This window comes from Genypterus blacodes, unplaced genomic scaffold, assembly GCF_046128005.1.
Source record: "Genypterus blacodes isolate CSIRO-AG114 ecotype Tasmania unplaced genomic scaffold, CSIRO-AGI_Gbla_v1 ptg000192l_1, whole genome shotgun sequence".
NCBI classification, from domain to species: domain Eukaryota; kingdom Metazoa; phylum Chordata; class Actinopteri; order Ophidiiformes; family Ophidiidae; genus Genypterus; species Genypterus blacodes.
This window is the reverse complement of record NW_027466992.1, coordinates 146,075-162,770: the sequence shown is the minus strand read 5'-3', so window position 1 is coordinate 162,770 and position 16,696 is coordinate 146,075. Positions and strand designations below refer to the sequence as shown.

Sequence of the window (16,696 nt, the reverse complement as noted above, 5' to 3'; positions counted from 1 at the left end):
CACACACACACAGGTACCTGGCAGCGGCTGAACACGTGGCTGGGCGTGGGCTGGACGTTGAAGTGTCTGAGAACGCGTACAGCCTGGTCCCTGGCCTTCTCTGAGCAGTCCAGGGCCAGACAGCGCCCCTCGCCAACCTGAGAGCGCAGCTACCATACACAGCATGTAGGAAAATGAGTGACACACACACACACACAGGCTGACACACACACACACATACCAATCCTTGATCCTACTTACACTCTGGTACGGCTGTCCACATGTGAGTATGACGCGGCCTTCCTCTTGTGCCAGCTGAGACACAAACACACATCACGTCAGCACAACACACCAACACACCGCCGCATCAACAAACTGTGTGCGTGTGTGAACATTTGTACCTTGGCCGCCTCTCTGTGGTCGTCCGTGTTCTCCAGTATCACCACGTCGATGCCCAGGCAGCGCAGGTACCTCCCCAGCCCCTGCAGCATGTTGTCACACACCACCCGCAGCTGCTGAGGGGCCAGAGAGGTGGCGGCGTTGGCGGCAGCGGCGGTGGGGGGCTCCTTCTCGCCACACAGGAGGCCTTTCTCCGCGTCGCAGCGAGTCGGGCTGACCCTTTGAGCCCCCTGACATTCCTTAAATGGACAGAGACAATAATGTGATACTTAACTGATCCCCACAGGGAGACTTTCCTTTCACTCGCACCCCGCTGCCCGGGGGGGTCAGAGCTCAGAGTGAGGCCATAGAGGCGCACTCCTGGAGCCCACGGGCGCTACTCCAGAAGTCTCGGTCAAACGTTTCATTCCCACAGCAGGGGGCAGGGGGATCCTTGAACCCGGGGTCCTTCGGTTGGGAGGTTTTTGCCATAATCACTTCGACACCCTGCTGCCCGGAGCTTATCACAGACCTAAGACTTGTTAAATGCATAAAGGGGCTGAAAGGGAGGGAAAAGAAGAGATTAAGTGACTACGTGCAGGAGTTTAGGAGAGACTGTAGAGGGCGCTGTCAACGTAACCCAACAACCCTCGGTGATGTCATAGAGGTCCTTTTACCCTCGACTCAAAGCTCCTATCAGGCATTCTGCAGCCTGTTCACTTTGATCATGTGTGCCTGTGTAATGTTTTGAAGTAAATCTAATGTATCGTGATACATTAGAAAAAATGATGGCGATCGTGAAAAAATGGAAGCGTCAAGTCAGAAATGAAGCGTCAGCAGCAGTCGGATGTATTTTCCCATCAGGTCTGTTTGGGCAGCAAAGGCAGCATGTGGGCGGCTTCGCTCTCACCCACAGATCTGTTTGCTTTTCCCATCGATTTCTTCCGTTGCTGGTGTGGAAATGCAGCTGCAGGCCGGGCGACCCGCCTGTATTGCCGACTGTATCTGTTGAAACGGGGCATCAGTGTGTAATCGTATTGGGAAAAAGGACTTAAGGCCTAATCAGCTTGTGAACACAACGCTGTTTTGCTCCTCGCGCTCAGCCTGTGGGAAAGCGTCGGTCGGCCGTACACACACACACAGGCCGATGTCGCAACACACTCTGAGTTACAGACACACTCCAATGTTCTACACTGACAAAAGGCCCGAGAACCAATGTCCTTATAGGAGTGTGTGTGTTTAGATTGAAGGAATTGTAAGTGAAGTGATCAAATGTGGGAATCCCTGTTGACTGCACCGTTAAACATGTTGACTCAATATATTAAGACACAAAAATAAGCCAAAGCAGGACAAACGACCTGTCAGGCTCAGTCTTTCCCTGTAACAAAGCTTCAGTTCTAAGTAAATTCTCTTTTCTACAGTATTTTCTATGAATCATTGAGTTTCCTCTTCCTGCTTTCCCGTCTCTCTGTGAGCAGAAGTGAGTCAGTTTCCCCCAGACTTTGTTGTGAACGTGTTTTTGACCTCGCATCTTGAGTTTGCTCATCTTTTCGACACAGACAACAAAGCGTTTGCTAAAATGACAAATGACAACATCGACACCAGCGCTTCCCTGTGCAGGGACAGCGTGGGACCTGGGACCTCCTGACCTGGTTGTCGCTGTTCCGCTTCTTCTGCTTGGCTCGTTTGTCCCTTTGCTTCTCCGATGAGGAGAAGGAGGAGGAGGAGGAGGGGGCGCGAAGGTCCGCCGGCAGCCCGAAGCGCGCTGGGTCGCCAGAGAGGGCGGAGTAGACGTCCAGCAAACAGTAAGCATCTGCAGCTGAAGGGAGGGTGAAGGTATTTGTAGACGAGGTTGCAGATTTTAGATAAAGGATCGGTCTGTGCGTGTCTAAACTCTTACCGGCGTATCTGATCTGGCTGGTGCGTAGAGGACGTTTTTTCCAGTTGGACATCTGCTCCGTCTTGTCCAGGGGCTTTCCCAGGATCTGTCGTACCAGCAGACTGAGGCCTTTCTCCGCCGAGTCCTCGCCTACCAGCACCGCCTTCGGCCCGCTACGAGTCCTGCTGGCCGGAGCGCGCTGGATCTGGAACCGGAAGGAGAACAGCACATCTGTAAAACATGTTTCCTGTGGAGTCGGCGGGCCGCTGCGTCGGTTTTGGAGGATGGGAGGATAATGGTGATGTTACCTTTTGGTGAACGCTGAGGAGGTCCAGCACTCCTTCCATTTTCAGTGGCTCCTCTGAAAGCTGCTGCCACGTGGCCAAGAGACACTTCGTATCGCCGCCCATACCGTAACCTAGGCGACAGGGTGCGGGAGAAGACAAAGAAAGATGAGAAGACCCTCACCTGGGCTTGATTCAGATGTTTGTTAACTCTGCTGCTTTACCCAGTTTGAGGATTTTGCGCTCAGAGAAGAAGTCCCTGATGAAGGCGATGGTGTCCGGGTTCTGACGGAAGCTGTTGGCGCTCAGGTCCAGTAAGAACACCTGGCCCACCACCGCGAGCTGGATCAGGGCGACGTGCTGAGCGGAGACGCAGCCGAACGTGGGCGGCCACTCCATGTCCACGCCGACGATCGCACCTTCCTAGGGAAATAAAGACGGGAAAATGAAGGCCAATAAACTTCGATGCACATGATGTGCGTGAGGGGAAACGTTTTCCTGGTCCGGATCCGTGTGCGTCTCCCTACCTGGAGCGCAACGTGCCGGCACCTCTGCAGGCCCTCTGCTGTGTCCACGAAGTGAACCTGCTCCTTTGTGAGGGGCAGCTGGTAGAACCTCTGGCGGTGAGAGTCGGGCGGCGTCCACTCTGCCGCCGTGTTCGCTGGCTCGCTCACACACTCGAGTCTGACCGGGCGGGAGGAAAGAGGGGGAGGGGAGGGGCACAAAAAATCAGCCACTGCAGGAAGAGAAAATGAGATTAACTACAATTTTGTGATCCTACTCACTGTGGCACTGTCTGCTGCGCGTCCCAGACTCCAAAGGGAAGCCGGTATTTGGGAATTCTGTACCTCAGCGACCACTGGGAGGCTTTACGGACACCACAGTACTTCACCAGCATCTCCACCAAGAGGATCTGCAGCTCCGGGTCGTCTGCCACCACCGACTGCAAATGCACACATACTTACTGACACTGATAATGTACAGACACACACACACTCTATCACATAGAGGAGGAAGAAGGAAGACTTACCTGAACATGGTCGCTCCAGTTCTCCTCTATCATGCTTTTCTAAAAAGAGAGCGAAGCGTATACAGGGTTAAAATGAGAGATGCGGCACTGCTACCATTCGAAATGTAACCTTTGACCCTGGTTAATGTTTTAGGTGGACTCACTCACCTCCACAAACCTCTTGTACATTAGGAAACGCAGTGAATCCAGTCTCTGCTTGTGCAAGGCATTAGGACACAACGCTGGGCCAAGAAGAGAGAGAAAGAGAGAGAGAGATCATACCCAACTGTTGCACACACCTAACAACAACAAACTCTACATGTACTGTGCCTATAACACACACACCTGAGTCAATGTTGAACTTCTCCATGAGCCTTAAGACACGTTTGGCGAGCATCTTGGCGTTGATTTGGCTCATGCAGTGTGTCGACAAGGACAGATGAGGGAACTGCCTGCCCACACACACACACACACACACACACACACACATGTAGATCACCCTATCAAGAGGCCATTGCGTAACATCAACAACAGCAGGCTCCCTCACGTTCCCATACCTGCGTATCTCTCCGGCGTTGAAGCTGGGGTGGCACCAGGAGTCCAGCAGGGTGACGAGCCGCTCCTCCAGGTGCCTGTGTCCAGTCACAAAGGACTCGGCTAACGACATCTTATCCTGCAAGATCAGCGGCACGCAAATCTGCAGAAGAAGAGAGTGAAGAGGCCACAGTGTCAGACCTTTGTCAAGAGAAGGTTGAATGTGGTTAAATGCGTCCAGTAAGCAGGTCTGTCTCTTCTTACCTCCTCCATGTTCACTACATTCTGTAGTTTCAGTTTTATACTGAGTGTCGCCGCCTGTGAAGGACAGGAATCTATTTTAAAACCAGTAAAGGGTCTGAATGACTGGACTCTGTGTCGTCTGCACTGTTCCGTGTCCCTCACCTCTTTATAGGAGGTGAACGCCTGCAGCCTCTCCACGTGCTGACGCAGCGTCGCCGGGTCCAGGGCATTCAGCTGATAAATGTTGACCACGGCGTCTATAAAGTTATTCTGGGAATCTGTGAGTATGCCGAGAGCCCGATGCTGGAGCGCCAAGGCCTCCTGGTCTGAGTGAGCGTCCAGGCTCACCTGGCAGAGCGACACAAACCACGGGATGAAGAAAGAAACACCACTTTATTTGCATGTTTTCACCATGACTCTTGTTTACCTGCGGATTGTCCTGCATCCACGTCTGGAATTCCATGAGGACGTGATGGCCGAGGGTGTGGCCCCGGCCCTTCTGCTTGCCCGGACAGCCCTCCAGGATGGTCAGTATGGCCTCCAGAGGCTCGCGCAGCTTTGAAAACCCCTGGTGGGCTGCCAAGTGTAGCTGGGGTGGGGACGGAAGGTCAGAGAGGGGAACGTCAGCAGGAAGACGGTGAATGTCTGCTAACCGATAACTTGGGGACATTTTCTGCCGTTTAAAGAGACGGAGGCGTCAGGAAAGGGAAGGATCTGACTTGTGTCATGTTGGTGAACCCCAAAAATGCCGCCATAGTTCATTTGCCTCCCGGACCGGGCGGAGGCAGATCCTGTGACACAGTTTGGGTCCTAAGCCGCGATTTGAGAATGTAAAAAGGCTGGCCTATAAAACTTCCGAGGCGGGAATATTATCTGTGTGAGAATTCCTCGCGCCGCGTCTTAATTTGTAAAACAGATGTCATCCACTCAATATCCTCCTCACACACATCTCAAGTTCATTCAGTGCACGCACAAATTCCTTCCTTCCTACCGCGAACACACTCTGGTTTCCTCATTAACACACACACACACACACACACGTGACCTTCATATTAAAAACATGCAGGTATATAACACACACACACACACACACACACACACACACACACACACACACACAGAAAATGACCCTCACCGTCGTTAGATCTTTCCAGTTCCACAGCTCGAAGAGTTGGTCTCTCAGCACGGCGGGGTCAACACCTGGGGGTCACACACACACACACAAAGGAGAGGTGGGGTTTCACTTTGACCTTTGACCCCCATCAACCTGTCACCAGAGCACTCCAGACGATCTCAGCCGTTTACTTGTCCCTGTATTTTCCCCTGCAGCTTCCTGTCGAAACATTCAACACACTCTTTCTTATCACGTTTTCTAACAACGACTTCTGTAATTTCATTCCTCGATCGGTCCGGCCCCTTGTTGTTGTGCGTCCAAACCTGGATTGCAGCTTGTAGGTAACCCGATACACTGGAAATATTGATTTTTTTCAAAACACGCATAGCTGAGCGGCCATAATGTGCAATATAATGTTTAACAGGCAGAGCAGAGCAGCCATAACATCGGATTAACAGCTGAGGAACCGAGGCATTAGCTCTGCATTCCAGCCCAATCTGCGGCCGGAATACTCCAGGGAAGCCTCTCGGGAACGCCTTTGGGAAAGGCCGACCAATTTGCGTTACACCTTTTGCGTCTCTCTGCCTCTGTGTGTGTTAGTGTGTCTTTCTCCCTCGTTCACGCTGTGTGGGCTCCGCCGTACCTGCTCCCCTCTCTCTCTCTCCCCCCCCCCCCCCTCCTTCCCAGGGCTAGTTTTCCTGTTCTCCTCTGCCTCCTCTCCCTCCTCTCCCTCGCTCCGGCAGCCCTCTCTCGGTTTTGTTTCGGATTTCCCCAGGAAAGAGGGCAAAGCGGTGGTCATGGTGTAAAAAATACAGCCTTTCCTGACGCGCAGCCTGGGAAAGTAGACCAAAAGGCCGTCCGTCCGTCCATCCCCCCGTCCGTCCGGCCCCCCCCTCTGGATGCGTCAGCCTCTTTTATTGCGACTCCCTCTGACTGACGCTTCCCAAAACCCACGCCGTCTCAGAATCTGTGAGGACAGTTAAATCCCTGGCAGACACGTCTCCACTCCAGACTGTGTTTGCTCGGCCACAACACTTCATCCAATCGCTCAACTTCCCTCCATAAATCTCTGGGAATTTCTGTGTAAAACTGCCCCGGCCACTCTAACGTACATCATCACTGTGTTCTTGTTTTCCCTCTAACTCTCTGTCGTTCTGTTCCTCACTCTAAAACAGCTGTGGAAAATGAATAAATCGTTTTTTAAGCAGAAAAAACAAAATCATATTTCACATGAATCACATATACTTTACATTATTATTACAATAGGAAAAAGGTTCCCCACCCCTGATCTAATAGGTGATTTCTGATGCTTTTACAGACTCAGACATTGTGTTAGATTAGTTTTAGTGTGTCGATTAGAGACCTGGAACCTGCTGAAACAGGCGGTACAGGTCGACGTTCCATCACAGGCTTACGTAATGAAGTAAAAGTAAAAAGTGTGAGCTGTTATGTTGTGGTTGGATTGGCTCATGTGACCGAATACCCAGGTTTCTGCTTTCAAAAAACACAACTCCAGCCCATTGATGAACACGCACACACACACAGGAGGAGGGGAGAGGAGAGGAGAGGAATTTGGAGCATGCAGCGTCTTCTGGTTTTGGCTGGAGAGTGAATGACAAAGCTGGAGGTTCTTCTCCATTCACTTCTCCATAATAACCCCCCTCCATCCATGCCCCCACCCAATCGTAAAAAAAGACAAAACAAAAAAACCTATTACAGTCCAATTTCACCGAGTGTAACCGAACGTGATCCGACTCCGTCCTCGCCCTGTCTTGCTCGCACAACAATACAGGTCAAACTTTGGTTCCAACAAAGCCAGACGGAGGTTAAATCCACAGGCGAGTCTAATCGGCCGTTGCCAGGTAGCTGCCAAAATAAAGGAAACGCCACTGTGGAGTGTCTAAATCAGGCGTTTGGTGTAACTGCAGCCACCAGAGCAGCTTTGGGGTGAGACTTGGCAGAGGGTTTGGAGTGGCTCAACTCCACTGGAGAGACGCCACAGCATTCTTCAACAAACACTTCTCCCCCTTTTGTCTGGTGTTGTAGGTGCTTGAGAAAGCTTTGATTCGCTGCCATGACAGAATCACCAGGAGAAGAGAGTACCAGCACTTGCGAGAAGATCACACTTTCATGCTTTTCTGGAAATCAGGTATCCCAAAAATAACCTAGAGCAGCTTACTGAGGACTGTAGACATCATTTGAAGCTATAATTAGTGTTTTACTGTGAGAGACCGTGAGAGTATGTTGATATCAGTGAACACCACATGAGCTCAGACTGTGCAGTAGTCTGAAGGTTTCCCAGTATCACAGCTCGCCTCAGCCTCTCCTGAGTAGCTACAAACATAAAGGAACTGTATGTGGTAGATTTGTGATACACACCCATAGCGTCTGGAGTAGCAAGGTTCATTTTCTTCCACTAGATGGCGACCTGGGGTCTCTCTGTCAAACAGGGCAGAGAGGAACAACACAGTTTAATAAACTGAAGAGGACACAAAGGTGATGTCATATGTCATATGTGATGTTGTGATGTCATATGGGATGTCGAGACATGTCATATGAGACATCTTGAACTATTGGGACTACTTATGTTTAAATGTATGAATGGAACTGTGTGTTGTTTATTTATTGTTATTTATTATTTATCTATAGTGGTTTTTTTATAGTTTATTGCTGTCATTTATTACTGTTCAAAGATTCAGGCACAGTACAAATGCATTTCGTTGTATTATCATATACAATGACAATGAAAAGCTATTCAATTATATTCTATTATATATATTATTGTAAATCCACAACAGGCCACGATATGGAATCACACACACGCTGGCCGACATCGTCCAATCTTCTCCTGTGGCCTCTGTTCATGCATGAAACCAAACTATAGGGATATTATTATAATTACTTATTGGACTGTGTTGTGATCACGCTACACAGGTGTAACTGATGACATCACGGTACATATGGAGTTACTGTTGGACCTAATACGCACGCACGCACGCACACAAACCTGTGGGAACAGCAGCCTGAGAGAGGGCAGGATGCCAGCTGATGTCAGGCTGAGGTTGTTTGTTTCTCCTCCCTCACTCACTGTCTGCACTCTGGGGTCTTCTAGCGCCACCTACTGGTAAAACACATCTGTTTTTTTTCTCTCGGATTGAGCTCACTTTACTTCTGCCGTTGCATTCGCTCAAAGGTCTGTCAGGTCGTGTGTGTGTGTGAGTTTGTCATAAGTTATTTCTTCGAGTTTGACTCTGTATTCCTCCATATCTCCATATAAAAGTCGTCGTCTTGAATGTTGGCTCGTGACTCACGTTAGGTTCACTCATTTGTTAACAGGCGGGTGTTTCAGACAAGACAAACGAAATAATTCATTACAAGCTAAACGTATTTAAAGTGTTGTCATTAGTGCGGATTAACTCACCATGTGTTGTTTCATATCACTTTGCTAACATCATGTAGTTCAGGAAATGGATTTAGCTGGACGTTGGTGTTTTCCCGCCCTGAATTTCGCATTTGAGGCATATCTTGCTCGCGTAATGTGTAACAATCTTGGCTTCTTCCCCAAGACTGACGAACCCTGATTCCTAACCGTGACTTTAGCGTAACGATTAAAGCTTTACTCAAAAGACATTGGGTATGTTATTGAGACAGTTTACGCACAGCAACAGAAGATGTTTTGCTATTAGACGAAAATCAGGGCATAGAAAGCTCATATTCTTCCTGACCTGCTCTTCTTCTGCTTGGCTGTTTGCCCTGTGAGTGACTGTCATACGTGCTCAAGTCGCATTACTGCCCCCCTGCGGAGAATCGGTGAACACGTCTCCAAAGATAAATTAAATAAAACATTTCCGAACGTTAAATTATATTTATTCATAATTCTAATTTAAATAACTGTAAATTCAGTAACCGATATTTTACAACGATATAAAACTTGGCGTGAAGGGGAATGGTCATTAATTATTATCACCAAGTTTAAGAGTTCGCTTAATATTTACAAATATTACGTAGCTTGAACCCTTTATTTGAATAAAAACAACAAAAGCAACTTTTGAATCGCAGCCAATAATATTTAAATTAAGAACCAAGAGCATCGTTTTTTTCTGTTTAACAGCGCAGTAAAGAAAATGTTACAGAAATAGACAGTGAGTCACGTGACCAAAGTTATTTACCACGTGTTCTGCGTCCAGTTAGGAAGACGCCTGCGCTCTTTGTAACGGGGACAGCTTGAACGCAAACCTACGTTATTTGCGGCGCATCATATTTACCGATCCGTCTGGCTGGATCCTCCGCCTGATAGTTACATTCAGTCTGTAACTCAGCGGACCTCCGGGTGCAGCGCGTGACTGTTACTGTTAACACGGCTAACTAGCTTAGCGTGCTAGCGTGGTTACTCAGCAGAGATGGAGTGGAGGGGCAGCGGCGATCAGGACCCGAACAGGGACTCGGCCCGGAGCTTCAGCGCGGTTCACCCTCACCAGCAGGTAAACCAGCACGCGTGGCCTGGCCGAGTTTGAGGCGTTGAAAAGCCGCTAAGATGCCAAAGCGTGTGTGGATCAGTCTCACCTGGATCTACCGAGAGTGTGTTTAGAGACAGTACAGGGGCGACCAGGAAGGGCTTATCATACACAAGCGCACGGAGACGTAGAGAATATAGCAATTACACGTAAAGTGATCTTTTAAAAGTATTTTTGATCAAGTTTACACGTTTCTACGGTCACCACACCCAGCTCCCACTTGTAAACACACTTGACCCATTACTGCCTCTCACACACACTCCTAATGAACCAAAAACAAACCAGCTAGTCAGACCAGAAAGGGATCACAGATAACCACATACTGAAACAAAATCGACATTAGACAGGAGAATGTAGTGAAACCGTGAAGTGTGTAAGCTGCAGTGTTTAGTGGATGATGTCACTGTCATCGTCCTTCAGCCTCTGAACAGAGCTGACCGAGCTAAAATCACTGCTATAGATCATCCATTTGAGATCAGAGACCAAAATACTTCCCTGTTACCCCCGGGTCCTTGATATTTTCAGACCCTGACAGGGTGTGAGTGTGTAAGATGGGTACAGACGTTTGGGTATTTATAGCCCTGCACCAAACACAGCGTGATGTGAGACAGATACTGTCACTTTAATTGAATTTGCAGTCTTGCCGTTAAATTGGACAGAATGCCGTCTTCATTTCAGTCATCTCAGTGTTTGGTCATCATGAAGTCTCCAGCTGTCTGGGACTGAATCCTGTGGAGTAACAGCTGGTGGAGAGGTTGTAAATGAAATTAACTCTTGTTCCACCCGGAATCACGTTTTATTCCTGACTTGACTCACTCTTGTTCCTTCATTCTTTCTCCCCTCCCTGCCTCATCAGTCAGCGTTGTCCCACCCCAGCGACGGCACCACGCCCTCGCTGTGCCAGAGGCAGCAGCACTGTGTGAAGGCCTCAGTCATATCCAGCTGGAGGCTGGCCGAGGCCCAGGACCAGCTGTGTTCCCTGGGGGTCCACAGCTCGGAGTCGCTGGAGCAGGAACAGGCTCGGATGTCGGCCTGCCCCACCGAACACACGTACACGGAGGAGGAGTGGCGGCGGAAGGAGAGCATGCTGGGAGGGGAACAGGACTCCAACCGCAGCCCGGTACTTGGGACGGTGGGGAGCTGGGATGTGTTCAATAAGGTATAGCAGGCAGCATCAGCAGAAACCAGCAGGTCCTATGCTGCTTAGTATGAGCTTCATTAGATACAGCTCTCTGCTATACATAAAGTAGATAAGACAAACATTTCACATGGGACCTAAATCTGAACTCCTCCTCTTCCAGAGTATCATCAATGTCCAGTTTCAACCCATAGAGATGGAACAGGACACGTGTAAGACCTTTCTCCAAAAGTATGAAACAGAACTCAGGCGCTTTGGTAAGAACAAGAACATCAAGTTAAGATCAAGCAAGGCAGTTTGTAATTTACTGTTTTTTGCAGTAAACATTGATAGGCAGCACTTGTGTTGTTGTGTCTTCAGGCATGTTGAGGAGGTGGGACGACAGCCAGCGTTTCCTCTCAGCCCTGCCTCAGCTCATCTGTGAGGACACGGCCAACTACCTGATCCTGTGGTGCATCAGACTACAGCAAGAGGGGGTAAGACACTCCAGGCTGACACACACACACGCACACACACACACACACACACACACACACACACTAGGTCACAGGTTTGAAAATAGTTAGGATAACATGAACAATTACTCTCCAAAGATGAAGTTTAATCAGAAACGGTATATTCTTGCAGCACTCATTCTCTGGGAAACCAAGCTGGATAAATCTCTCCTCAGCTGTGTCATGTGTTCATTTGATGTTTAATATGTAAGCTTAGTATGTTCGTACTTATGTAAGAGTTAGTTTGTTCATTGGAGCAGATGAAAGTTGACAAATGAATTATCCAGATATGTGCTTTCTGACCCGGTCTCATGGTTGTTTGTGTTCTGTTACCTGCAGAAAGAAGCTCTGATGGACCAGGTGGCACACCAAGCTGTGGCCATGCAGTTCATCCTGGAGATGGCCTCCAACTCTCAGCAGGACCCTCGAGGCTGCTTCAGACAGTTCTTCCACAAAGCCAAAGTAAGAACACGGCTGTTGCTAAGCGCACGTTTGATTCTGCGTTTTTAGTTGTGTTGCCTTGTCCTGATATTGTTTCCTTTCATGTTTAGGCAAGACAAAATGTCTACTTAGAAGTCTTCCACACGGAGCATGAGGCCTTCAAAATGCGAGTCAGGGAACATGCACTGAGGTCGAAAGCGGACGCGGCCAAAGACGGTGGACAGCAGAGCACCGGCACACACACACACAGGCTCGAGCCCAAAGAAGCTCTAGACTCTTTCACTCCAGTAAGTTCTCCCTGTTCACCTCAACACACACACACACACACACAAGCACAAGCAGAGAAACCAGTTTGACCTAAGCTTTAAAAGTCGTCTGACGTCTGTGTCTCTGTAATAAGGAAACTTTCCGCGTCATTTAGTGTAGTAGGTCATATTTTAGGTCATATTTTCCTTCAAATATCTGTTTCTTTCCTGGTTGAAAACACACACAGACCGCTGCAGTTGTGCCTCCTGGCCGAGAGATGGTGCCATTGAGGCATTATAGCTGTTCTAGCTGTAGTAGTAACTATCTGATGTGCAGATGTTCCATCTATTTACATAAGAGGAATAAGAGACAGTTGTGAGAAATTCAATTCAATCGTTTATTATACACATCCCCTGTTTATTTTCAGCCTTATTCATAAAGTAATTAATTTTCAAGGGAGGGAGCCTGGAGTTGCGTAATGTCTCATACAGTTAAATGTAAGCACCTTCACTCAGTGTTGTGACCTCACTGCAGTCTGTAGTGAGATCGGCCCAAAGTGGCACTTAAATGTCGCTATCAAGGCATTCCAATGCTTTTGTGAGAGATGGAATGAAGCTTCTCCTCCCTTCCTCCCTCCCTCCCTCCTCCTCCTCGCTTTGGCCCCTTCAGCTTGACGAGCTGCAAAACACCGACTCAAGAGACGGGACAAAGCAGGGGGGGGGGTCTCTCTCTCAAAGTGTGACATTGATCTTGGATTGAATGTGGGACATACAGAGTGCTGTTATGTAACACTTGTAATCATGTAACAGTTGCTTTAATCCCTGGTTCTGACCTTGTTTTTCATCACGATTGACCCACTCTGCACTTTTTCCACTAGGTGGCAGAATACACTACAAAGCGCTGTTTAGAGGCCGGACTGTGGACAAACACGGGGAGGTGGACAAAAGACGAAACGACGGAAACAGACGATATAAGCGTGATGGAGACCTCCTAGCGAATGCAGGGTTAGTCTGCTCCTCCCTCCCCTCTTCACCCCACAACTTTACACCCAACAGGAGGAGAAGAAGAAGAAAAAGAAAATCACTTCTAACCCATATTTGCCCTTCTGGCCTCAGTGTTGTCTTGGAATGCCATGTGCTCGACTCCACAGCTCACTCAGGTGATGGGGAGCGTGGTTGTTCGTGTTCAGAGTCGCCTCAAAGAAAACAGGTAATACTAGTTTGAGCGAACTGAAGTGAACTGAGTATTGTTGTGGCGACGCAGAGCAGCCTTCACCCTCTCATGTCTGCGAAGAGGAAGAATTCAGGAGAGGAAGCTGGCCCCTCCATTACATCTGTAGTTACGAGGTGTCTCTGACAGTCACATCTCACCTAGATTGTGTCGTGTTCAAAATACTTCATCAGGGCGGCAAGAAGGACTTCAAGTTGAGAGATCTCACTTAAGCTGTTTAATAAGCAAAAGAGGTTAAAGTTGTGATACAGAGCAAAACTCAGCTGAGGTCTCATGGTCTCAGCCGAGGTCTCACTGAGTTTCAGTGGTCCACAGACTGCAACCCAGTCCTGTGTGCACCTCCACTCAATGAGCCCCGAACTCAAGATCTTCATAGAATTTAAAGTGTTCCAATGTGGGTGTGTTTCTTCCTTTGTGTTGGTTGGAGGTTGGTGATCCCCTCCTCTTGGCACATCCCTCTTCATGCATCCTGTGCATTGTAGATGATATGATAGTGGCATCTTCTCCATCTTGATTCAATCACCACTTCTTTTAGTGATCCCCTTCCAATGATCACATCATCCAATATCCCTGATGTACCACATGTGATGCATTCCCTCATTGATCCTGAAAACCTCTGGACTTGATATTACTGTCCTTTGATAGATGTTCCACTCAACAACACAGTGCTCTGTATTGTCTTGCATTGTCCTCTCATACTAACTGACTCAACATGTGAACTTTGAACCTCCACGCTGTGGACAGAAGAAGAATCTGATCTTGTCAGTTATAGATCACCTTAGTTGAAGCTTCCTGAGATCAAAATCTCTATCTCTGTGTCAGCAGACTTCTCTGTATCATAGTTAACCCTTAGACATAGATCACACAATTCTTAATGACAAGCACAGTTAAATGGAAATGAATATGGTCAAACAATTGCTACTTTAACCCGAGATACAAACCGATCTATAATCGATGGCCTGCAGAAATGTGTTTACATGCTTCTAAGCTCAAGTTTGAGAGGATTTCTGTGTGCTGTGTCAGCTTCTATTGTCTCACAGAACAATGGCCGCTTGGTTCTGTAAACGATCAATTTCACACTTGGCAAAGATGATTTGTCCCAGTTCATGACTTAAGATGTAAAAGTGGGGCCACTTTGTCAGAACAAAATTTTAACAGGCTGAAGATTTTATAAGTTAAACACAAGCCAAATCATGATTGTGGCAAACTCCTAACCGACTGAACTCTTCCTCACTGGTGTCTTCAGGCTGTGTCTGAAGTCCATACACACACGCTCTGTTTTGACTGTTTGGCTCAGTGCGCTGGTTTAAGGTCTCACTCGTGTGTATCGGCACGTCAGAGGAAGAAACAAAGCACCAAGTATGGGGGAAGAAGAGGAGGAGGGTAACAAAAAGGGCTGAGCTCTCCACAAAGAGACTTTTTTATTTGTATGCAGTAAAGGAGCTCACTGCATCTCTGAATGTGTCCTGCTGTCGCAGGGTTCTTCCTCCAAACTCCACAAACACCAGGCGTAGTTGGAAGATATTGTTGATGTTCTTTTATTACCGGACTCCAAGGTGCAAATTGTGAATATATTCCCGATGCAAAACAAAAATACCTTCAATAACAGGTTTCACACTCTAAGAAAAAAAAGGAGTTCCTCACTAACTCTAACAGTTTTCCAAAAACTAAACTCGATCCAATACATAGCATGTGTCACTGTTACCTTCGTTGTCACCAGACCACGACTGCCGGCTCCCAGGCTGAAGTCTCTCTTTTATGTCCATAGCCCCTCCCACTAGGCTTAAACAATTTCACAAATCAATTAACACAATTTCTAATCACAAGAACAGCAGTCATAGTTTCCTTAAACTCAAATAGAAATTACACAAATTATCCCGAATTTATCTCATTCTACAGCAATGAAAAACAGGTCATTTGTTACTCAAAATGAATTCTACAAACAAAAACGTACTTATCCCCTTTCACGTCACCGTGCAAGGGCGCGAACACATTCTTTTTAAACAAAGGAAAGATACGCCTCTGTTTGGCAAACCCACTCCAGCTGGGACATCGCGGAGCGAACGCGCAGCACATCTTAAACCACATAGTGCGTACATGTATGTTGAGACCACCAGTGTGCACCTTTGGTTGCGCTACTGACGGCGAAATAATAACGGGGTTATTCAAAACTGAGGGAGAACGGGAGGGGGGGATGTGCGTGTGTGCGCTGACCACAGTCATTGACGGGGCCGCTCCGTCACACCTGCACTTTATATTCCTCTTTTTTTGCCACAGAAACGGTTTCAACGGAAAAAAAAGAAGAGGGTGTTGACGGAATGGTTGAACGCTTTATAGTTCTTCCTCATCTCTTTGGTTCACCCTCGAGTCATCTATAAGGGAGTGTTTTTTATTTGACCTTCAGGTTTTAGTCCAGCTTGTGTTTGAACCCTGGGAGATTTTATTCCATTCTTTTATTTGATATTTTCTTTTTTCCTGACTTTTTGCCACTGTTGCCAGATCGATCAGGCTTTTCCGCTGCACTGCCCCCCATAGTAATAATATGAATATTAATATAATAATACGCCGAGCAAGATGATCTAGGAAGAATAGATCTCATTGTACATTCAAGTACTCGCATTTGATGCGTGAAGCTGCAGTGTGATGCATTTTTTTGATTCCGCATTGCAGCCGTTCATCGTTCCCGCCGTTCAATGACATCATCGTCTCTATCTACACACGGAGAAGTATCCTAAACTGAGGCTGATGGAATGTGCTGGATTTGACTTTTTCCACTTTTTATTTCCCCAGAGTGAAGTTTCAGCTATGCAAACTGATTGTCTTGACTGTTATGTCATACATGGCCTAACTCTGCTTTGTTTACACACTAACCCAGCTCTAATTTAAGATCATAACACAGTCATGCCCATCAATCGATTTCAATGTTTTATCTGCTACATTTTAGACGCAAGAGTAAATGATTCTATGGCTCTCTGTGATGTGTCAGTTTGGTTGACGTGTGTGTCCCAACTCCAGTATACAGTGCAGAGACATGGCTTCATCCCTAAGTCGTCATTTGTCTTGTTTTAGGGACAGGTGTGTTACTGAAGAAGTTTGAAATTAAAAGCAAGTGAATGGAACTCTGTGGCCTGTCGCTGTTATTCAGCCGTATGAGAGATGAAGCCAGGATGTCAACAGAAACACAGGAGTGCAGTGACTCGCATCAGAGATTTA

The 16,696-nt window shown here is 47.7% G+C and overlaps 2 protein-coding genes across 5 annotated transcripts in view; one reads left to right on the top strand and one right to left on the bottom strand.

Annotated features, from left to right (window-relative positions):
* exd3 (exonuclease 3'-5' domain containing 3) overlaps positions 1–9,144 on the bottom strand; it is a 30,028-nt gene extending 20,884 nt beyond the window's left edge. The window contains exons 1-20 of one of the 2 annotated variants that reach the window (XM_076169165.1): positions 8,842–9,144; positions 8,428–8,541; positions 7,800–7,859; positions 5,442–5,506; positions 4,734–4,895; positions 4,469–4,654; positions 4,328–4,381; positions 4,087–4,226; positions 3,875–3,981; positions 3,698–3,771; positions 3,551–3,589; positions 3,306–3,463; positions 3,048–3,204; positions 2,745–2,943; positions 2,545–2,654; positions 2,258–2,441; positions 2,007–2,176; positions 381–617; positions 241–294; positions 18–149 (exon numbers count right to left, since the gene is read on the bottom strand). In XM_076169165.1, coding sequence (XP_076025280.1) covers positions 18–149; positions 241–294; positions 381–617; positions 2,007–2,176; positions 2,258–2,441; positions 2,545–2,654; positions 2,745–2,943; positions 3,048–3,204; positions 3,306–3,463; positions 3,551–3,589; positions 3,698–3,771; positions 3,875–3,981; positions 4,087–4,226; positions 4,328–4,381; positions 4,469–4,654; positions 4,734–4,895; positions 5,442–5,506; positions 7,800–7,827 — 2,256 coding nt within the window. In that variant the 5' untranslated portion in view covers positions 7,828–7,859; positions 8,428–8,541; positions 8,842–9,144. The remainder of the gene's footprint in view (positions 1–17; positions 150–240; positions 295–380; positions 618–2,006; positions 2,177–2,257; positions 2,442–2,544; positions 2,655–2,744; positions 2,944–3,047; positions 3,205–3,305; positions 3,464–3,550; positions 3,590–3,697; positions 3,772–3,874; positions 3,982–4,086; positions 4,227–4,327; positions 4,382–4,468; positions 4,655–4,733; positions 4,896–5,441; positions 5,507–7,799; positions 7,860–8,427; positions 8,542–8,841) is intronic. The other variant, XM_076169166.1, reaches the window with a different exon arrangement.
* A 451-nt stretch (positions 9,145–9,595) lies between these two features.
* On the top strand, positions 9,596–16,602 carry cdc37l1 (cell division cycle 37-like 1). 3 transcript variants are annotated; one of them, XR_012965373.1, is made up of 9 exons: positions 9,596–9,901; positions 10,791–11,093; positions 11,236–11,329; positions 11,433–11,548; positions 11,906–12,028; positions 12,118–12,294; positions 13,131–13,257; positions 13,369–13,462; positions 16,154–16,602. XR_012965373.1 is itself a non-coding variant. In XM_076169163.1 (8 exons), the coding sequence occupies exons 1-7, from the start codon at positions 9,821–9,823 to the stop codon at positions 13,245–13,247; spliced, it is 1,011 nt and encodes a 336-aa protein (XP_076025278.1). In that variant the 5' UTR covers positions 9,596–9,820; the 3' UTR covers positions 13,248–13,257; positions 16,154–16,602. The 3 variants fall into 3 exon arrangements, 2 of the variants coding, with proteins under 2 accessions (XP_076025278.1, XP_076025277.1); XM_076169163.1 differs by lacking the exon at positions 13,369–13,462; XM_076169162.1 differs by lacking the exon at positions 16,154–16,602 and having other exon boundaries at positions 13,369–15,665.
* Positions 16,603–16,696: the final 94 nt, after the last annotated feature.

Bases quoted from the DNA above. Each gene is read 5' to 3' on its own strand.
- cdc37l1 (XM_076169163.1), top strand. From the start codon at position 9,821: ATGGAGTGGAGGGGCAGCGGCGATCAGGACCCGAACAGGGACTCGGCC. The intron at 9,902-10,790 runs GTAAACCAGCAC...CTGCCTCATCAG, and splicing joins CGGTTCACCCTCACCAGCAG to TCAGCGTTGTCCCACCCCAG. The intron at 12,295-13,130 runs GTAAGTTCTCCC...TTTTTCCACTAG, and splicing joins CTCTAGACTCTTTCACTCCA to GTGGCAGAATACACTACAAA.